This window comes from Orycteropus afer, unplaced genomic scaffold, assembly GCF_000298275.1.
Source record: "Orycteropus afer afer isolate SDZICR_OR568_19922 unplaced genomic scaffold, OryAfe1.0 scaffold00107, whole genome shotgun sequence".
Taxonomy (NCBI): Eukaryota; Metazoa; Chordata; class Mammalia; order Tubulidentata; family Orycteropodidae; genus Orycteropus; species Orycteropus afer.
In genome coordinates this window covers 5,083,020-5,090,669 of record NW_006921694.1, presented here as the reverse complement: position 1 = coordinate 5,090,669, position 7,650 = coordinate 5,083,020, and the positions used below count along the sequence as shown (strand labels likewise).

The 7,650-nt window shown below is 34.1% G+C and overlaps 1 protein-coding gene across 1 annotated transcript in view; it reads right to left on the bottom strand.

Moving 5' to 3' along the window:
• TENT2 (terminal nucleotidyltransferase 2) overlaps positions 1 to 7,650 on the bottom strand; it is a 97,013-nt gene that overhangs the window by 69,417 nt on the left and 19,946 nt on the right. Inside the window, exons 4-6 of the mRNA XM_042781330.1 lie at positions 2,876 to 2,990; positions 2,692 to 2,783; positions 1,304 to 1,413 (exon numbers count right to left, since the gene is read on the bottom strand). Of these exons, the coding sequence (XP_042637264.1) occupies positions 1,304 to 1,413; positions 2,692 to 2,783; positions 2,876 to 2,990 (317 nt within the window). The remainder of the gene's footprint in view (positions 1 to 1,303; positions 1,414 to 2,691; positions 2,784 to 2,875; positions 2,991 to 7,650) is intronic.

Here is a 7,650-nt window from a genome sequence, read left to right as displayed (position 1 = left end):
TTGGGTTTCCGAGGCAGTATCACTACGGAAGTAGATTGCCCAACCTTCCTTCTGAGGAGTGGCTGGTGGGTTTGAACCACCAGCCTTCTGGTTAGCCATCAAGTGCCTTAGGTACTACGCTACCAGAGCTCCTAAGTTTAAAGTAATACATAGTAATTGTAGAAAAATAGGAAAATAGGGAAACGTATAAAGAAACCCTATAAACCTTTCCCAAATGATTAATTTCCTTATTTTAGTTAAAGGAAAAAGAGATTTAAAAAAACTAAAAAACTTAAAAAACTTAAAATTTTGTTATAATGTTTTTAGCACCAAAATCATAAAATAAATCAAATATATCTAGGAATTCAGTGAATTTTAATGAAAAAAAAAAAAGATCAAGAGTTCAAAGTTTTGAATTCCAAGTATAGGTTCTTATACCAACAAATTATACTCACTGAACAGTTACTGACCCCATTAATCACCAGTCACCCTGACTATTAAAAATAGCAACCCCCAAAATTTATGATTCTAATAATAACCATCAAAAATCCACTTAAGGTATGAATTTTTCCTTTATGCTACAGACAAAACAAAAATAAACAAAAAACTGAAGCCTATAATCATTTCTTTCTCTCCCATGATAGAGTTAAGCTCTTCAAGGGCAGTAACAGCATTTCCCAGCTGAAAGCCTGGCACGTAATAAGTATTTGCTAAAAAAATTGGCAAATTATCTTTCCAACATCATATACTTAGTGTGATTTCAACTGTCCACAACAATCTGTGGAAGTATAAAATTAATTACTTAAGATGACTTAACATGTGGATTAAAATCTCCTTAGAATCAGCTTATTCAAGGAATAAAATCTTAAAATAAAATGACCTAGTCAACCACGTTGTATTCTACTGAAATAATTTATCTGGCCTTCACATTCAGTTATAATATTTTTGAAACAAGAAAAGATGTCATTACAAAAGAGAAGAAATTCTCTCTCCCTCACATGAACATGTATAGGACTGTATCTGGATCACTCTCTTGGCTTTGCACAGATAATTTGCATTAAAATATCTGTATCCCTTAGTTTCCCTCCTAATAATCTACACTTTTTTGAGAAAAACTACTGAGGGTTAAATATCTTTGAATCCCTCATTACATTTAATGAAATATCTTGCAAGCAAGCTCAATAAAGATTTGTTGAATAGCCACTCTTCCTTTTGATCAAAAATTAAAAGGAATCTATTTGGAAAAAGGGATTCACATTATACCTATCCTGACCAGACAATAAGCAATTCTTATTAGAAAATGAAGTGAGAGACATTTTAAATAGTTACGTCAGATGACACATGAGCTCGAGGCATGTCAGACTTACAAAGTCTAGTACAGAAGTGCTTATGGACTAAGGTGAGTATATGCCGTGCTTCAGTCTTCTGATTTACCTGAAAAAAACACTGAAAAGTTAAAAATAAAGTGTTTTTTCATTATCATTCTTTAAGTATTTCAACAAAAATTAACATACAAATTATACTTTTATTTTTCAACAAAAATTAACATACAAGTTATACTTTTGTTTTATTTTTCAGTACACACTAAATTATATTATAGAGTTCATCTTTAACAGTGTCTTTCATGTCAACATTTCTAAATCAAGTACTGATTTTAAACTTAAAACACAATTTTTAAAGAAATACTGAAACAGCTATCAAAAAAAAAAAAAAAAACCCAAACTCAATGCCATCAAGTTGATTCTGACTCATAGACCCCCAATGGGTTTCCAAAAGCTGTAAATCGTTACGGAATTATATAGCCCCATCTTCCTTCCACGGAGCGGCTGGTAGGTTTGAACTGCTGACCTGGTTAGCAGCCAAATGCCTTATCCACTATACCACCAGATCTCTGTCATTTATTCTTCCATTCTGTCATACATTGGGTTGCCACAAGTCAAGAGTCAACTCAGCAGCAACTAACAACAACATTCTTCCAAAAAAGTACAAAAAGCTCTCCAAAAAAAATTAAAAGATTTTCAACATTATGCAGCTGAACTGTGCTGCCCTAAGGACATATATGCGGTCAGATGTTGCTTGAACAGTTTATGTGGCACATACCCATACTTAATTTAATCTTTGTTAATTCAGAAAAGACCTCAGGATATTAAGAAGACTGCTTAAGGTCGATTTAATAAACAATTCTTGTGGTATTAAAGATGCATAAGAGTATCTTAAACAGGAGAAACAATGTCAAAGTATCAGAGCAAAATAGCAGAATATTACTGAGTATAATAAATCATAATTTCATGATTTCAGTAAAATCTCTTTTGTATTCCATAATAAAAAACCTAAATGTTGAAGCATTTTCAAGGGAAAAAAAAAAAGATTTTAAATAGAATCACTGAGAATGTTAACGGAAAGGAAATATACCAAGAAAGTAATACTCTTTTCCTTGTTTCTTATCTTTGCTGCATCCTGGTAATATATCCAACTCAATGACACTTCAAAACAAAGGCTCTTTAAAAACACATGCTGAAGTCATCTATCTCCCTTTAACCTAGAACTAAAACAATGCTAGAGTTGTATGCTTACTGTGCATATGCCTTAAATCAAAGCATTTCCTGGCTTTGCTTCAACTACTATAAACAGTTCTTTTCCTCTATGACTTTATATATTTATAAAATGACTTAATGTGAGAAACACACTTGGAATAAGTATTTCATTACTTACTGGTTCCTCTTTAACAACTAGACATAAATCACCATCACTGCTCCGAGTACCAAATCCATTCAAAGAGGACCCAACCAAAAAAAGTCTGCTTTCTAGAGAAACAGACAAGAATTATAAGGTATTATCTATAATTAAAAAAAAGGAATATATAAACATGACAGACATGCATAATAAGGAAACATACGTGGAAATAAAAGCTGAATTTCTCTCTGCAGCAGTGTCCGACAAAGTTCTTTCTTCTTTAAATCACTTATTTGCTGCTGACATGCTTCAAATAACTCCAGTACCTGCTGACTCAACTTGAACCCACAGCAAAAAAAAAAAAAAGCAAAAATTCTGTGACTTTTCAGAAATGCAAAAGTAACTACCACACTGACAAGTGTAAATCAATACTACTAACAATATTTAGAAAAGAGATACATAATATCTCCTTGATATTTTATAATACAGAACTACTTTTACTCAAAAACAGACTAGGAATGGCTTGAAAAATTACACATTAATTTTGTAAAGTAAAATATTACTAATAACAGAAAAGTACAGTTATTAAAAAAAAAGCAGTTTGTGTATAGCCTGTGTACTAAGAATGCTTTTCACATTTTTAAAGGGTTATAAAACAAGCAAATATGAACACACAACAGAAACCAAATGTGAGTGCCAAAGTTTACTATCTAGGTCTTTTACAGAAAGTCTGCCTAACCTCTGGTATTCATTCAGATCATGACTACCTAATACAAAGACTTAAAAAAAAACAAAACTGATCTTCTATACTCATACAAATAACTCGCCTCCCCATTAGTACAGTATTGCCCTGAACTCGGTCTTCTTGTTGCCATCTACTTATCTCCCTGTGGCACAGTGCCTAAAGCATTTGACTGCTAACCAGGAGGTTGGTGGTTCAAACCTACAAGCCACTCCATGGAAGGAAGATGGAGCAATATATTTCTGTAAAGATCTACCATCTTAGAAACCTAATGGCAGTCACTATGAGTCCGAACTGACTTGATGGCAGTGGTTTTTAGGTTTTAATCTCCCTATTTATCCACCCATCTGATTCACATTGTTCCTTCTAATCCAACTGTTGCTATAATCATAGATGATTTCCTTATCTACAATAGGATATGTAGCACAACCACACGTTCCCATCATTTCTGGACTTCTTTCACTCTAATATTTTTGATGACTATTCCACACCTGGGAGCTCTGGTAGCACAGTGGCTAAGACACTTGCCTGCTAACCAGAGGGCTGGCGGTTCAAACCCACCAGCCACTCCTCGGAAGGAAGGTTGGGCAATCCTACTTCCGTAGTGATACTGCCTCGGAAACCCAAGGAGGGGTCGCTATGAGTCGGGGCCGACTCGACGGCACATAACAACAACAACAACATTCCACACCTATAACCATAATGTGGTCTTTACAATAAACCGGAGATGCTCTAGTTTTGAAATCTTAAATTCCAATATACTACCTTGGCTTCAATCTCTCCAACTGAGTCCAATTCTCTCTTTCTTACTCCCTTCATACCTGCTCCAAAACCAAAAAAGCCTGGATTGCCTTGAATCTTCCCTTTCTCCCAACCTCTCAGAACCCAAAAGGAGTGATTTCTTTCCTTATCAGTCTATATTCCACACTGCATCCCTGAATCACTCTTTTAACGCTGTAATAACTATCCTGAAAAATCCTAACCACCAACAACAAATAAATCCAAACCACCATTTCTCTGCTTACATCTGAGTTGCAAAGACACACTACTAAATAGAGAAAAGAAAATCAAAATACTAGAGTCTCTCAAATGTATATATAGTCTTCAGCATCATTCAGCAATTAGTTCTATGTCTCTGGTTAGATATTGTTCCCATTCTCACCATCACTACTCCAAAATCTTTACTATTTACCTCAAGCTCACTATACTTAGCTGCTTTCTCTGGCAGATAATTTAGGAACATTAAAGTTTCCTAAGAAAAGTGAGGATATAAAATGGGATACTCCTTAGCCTCCTGATGCCAGGCTTACAAACTAATATACCTGAACAAAATCTCATCCCTTTACCTCTCCTGTCCAAAAATCTGTCTTTTTCCTCTGTTCAAAAATAATCCTTCTGTGTATACTTTTGTATCCAAGCCTTCTGGTCAGCTCAAGGGACATACCTACATCTCTTTTTTTTTTTTTTTTTTTTGCCTTTTTGCTTTTTTGCTTTCTTTTTCCCGGTGATTACATTGCATTTTGATGTGGTCACCCCAACCAGGGTCTATTTTTAGTTTCACATATTTAGAATTTTTTTTTTTTTTTTTTTAGTTTCTCTCCTATATTTTCTACCTCTTCCTCTCTAGTTCCTTCCCATAGTCCATGACCAGGCACAAGTCTAATCCACTGTTCAGTTTTCTTTTATTGTGTTTAGAATACTCAATTTAAGAAGACAGAAGCACTCTGGGCAACTTGTCAATAAAAGAGACATCATTTTTTAATATCACTGGATTCCCCCTCAAAAACAGTGCAACTAGGAGAATAAAACAAATACATTAGAGCAAAACAAACCATGGCCAACAAATACAACACAATTAAATGACTAGGTATCCCCACGTGCATCCCAATATATAAGGAAGTGGGACAAAACATCAATAGCACCAAGATGCCATACTATCAGAAACAGCGTAAGAGAAAAAGATCAAAGAGGAAGAGATTTTGGACAGCCCTAGAGGCTAAACACCCAGAAATCAAATTATCTATAGGTAGTAACTCTCTACAAATTAAGAAACGCAACTCTGTGTAGAACAGCAATCAAAACTGGGTGGGAGTTTCATAGGCTACAATTTACAGGTATATGCATCTGCTCCGTTAGCTGGATTCCTGTATAAAAAACTGAAAAAAACCTTTCAGCAGAGAATACCAAGACCTCATCATTTTCTACAATGTAAGAAAATGCTATTTTTGCCTAAATATTAAGTGCTATCTACAGACTAGAAATACATACTAGCAGTGAGTTTTCAAGATAGGAGAAATAAAATTAAACACAGTCCAGAAAATGGATCATTAGCTCATAATCACTTCAATAAAAACAGGCAATTCCTCAGGATCGCTCATTGCCCTATCTTTGTTACACTGTGCAAAGAGCTGGTATAAATTTACTGAGTAAAATAAAAGTAGATGGGTAATACAAGTTTAAACTCATTCTTAATGCTGAATTCCCTCTCTCTTCAAATTAACTTCTAAAATAAAGTAAAATCATAAAATTGTTGTACTCAAAACAACAACCCACTCCTTGTTAGCCTATTAAATTATTATGTTTTTGCATATGAACATAATGTGGAGCCATATTAATTTGTAAGTTTGCAGAATGAGAAAGCATTTTAAATTACTGATTTTTTTCCCTTGAATTTTGATTGCTTTTAGTTCTACACTATTACTTGAACTTTGCCAAGAAATAATTGCCTAATAAGAGAATGAGGAAAACAAAAAAGACAAGTTTTCACTTGAGGGTTCCTTTTTTCTGAGTCCTGGTTTAGGTGTTTTACATAAATTTTCATCACAGTGGCTTTCATACTTTTTTCATAAACACATACATTAAAAGATATATTTTACATTATGATCCAGTATCCTCTCTCTCTCCACACGTGTACATGGACATATGCACATGAGAAATAGATTACCCAAAATAACATCTATTACATGTGATATACTATGTTTTTCCTTTCAAACCACAAGTTATAATGCCCTTTCTGACTTTGACAATCTTTGTGATCTACAACCTGAAAAACAGTGCCTTATTTTATAGAGCCCTTTAAGGATCAAAGTCTTAAGATCTTAAGACACTTGGGATCTAAGTCTCTACATTGCCAAACTAGTCCTCCTCCAAGGGTGCCAGAAGATTCCATAATATTTGCTCCTTTCCAAAATTAAACATTACACAAGACATTATGAATAATTTATTTATAATTATCCATAGGTAGTCCCCCAAATTGTGACAGGATTCTATTTCAACAACTCTGCTGTAAGTCATTCTGATAAATACATTTTTTAGTTTTCATAGCCTGCTATCTGACAATGTTCTGAACAGTAAATAGTAACACTGAACATCTGCCAGTGAACATCTGAGAATAACATCAGTAAATTGCACTATATATAGTACATATTCCTAACAAAAAGATGTACCAAAAAACAAAACAGTAACAGACAGTTGTAAGTACATCTCATTGTAACGCAAATACTTCATAATTCATGGACAATTGGTATTTTTTTACTCTCAGCAACAAGAAACGATCGATATTTTTTTTACACTCAGCAACAAGAAAACCTCAGTCTAATCTCATCTCAACTCAAAATTCATAATCAATGAAATCAATTCATATAATATTTTCAACCAACCAGAATTTCCAAAGAACATAACAGATGAAATTCAGGAGCTTTGCAAAGATAATTCTGATTCCTCTAGTCATTTTTTTTTTCATCCAGAAAACTATATATTTACCTAAAAGCTAAAGGGAAAGTTAAAATCTGTGAAATTAACTCTAATTTCTGGTTTAAAGACTTTTGTTTATTAACACATCAATGTCTTCAAAAATAGAAAATGGATTAAAACTGAGGGCAAATTTAAACTCAGTTCTCACTTTTACAAAATTACAGTTCTTTAGGTTACAAAACACAGAATAAAGATATTCAAAGATCTTCAAGAAAACTTCAACTGAACTAGATTGTGCCCGGCTACCACTGTCAACCACCCGGAGGGAAATCTATGTAGGAGATCCTTGATAGAGAGGGAAAACAATGTGGAACAAAACTCAAATCATTTGGGAAAGAAAAAAAGAGTGACCAGGTTTGATGCTCTGATAGAGGCTGGTGGAACCACTGAGACTATGGCCCCTAGCTGCTCTTCAGGTCTGGAATTGAACCCACACCTATGGTTTCCAGCCAAACAAAAGACAGGCATATGAGTTGAACATTTACCTGAGGTAGATACACTCC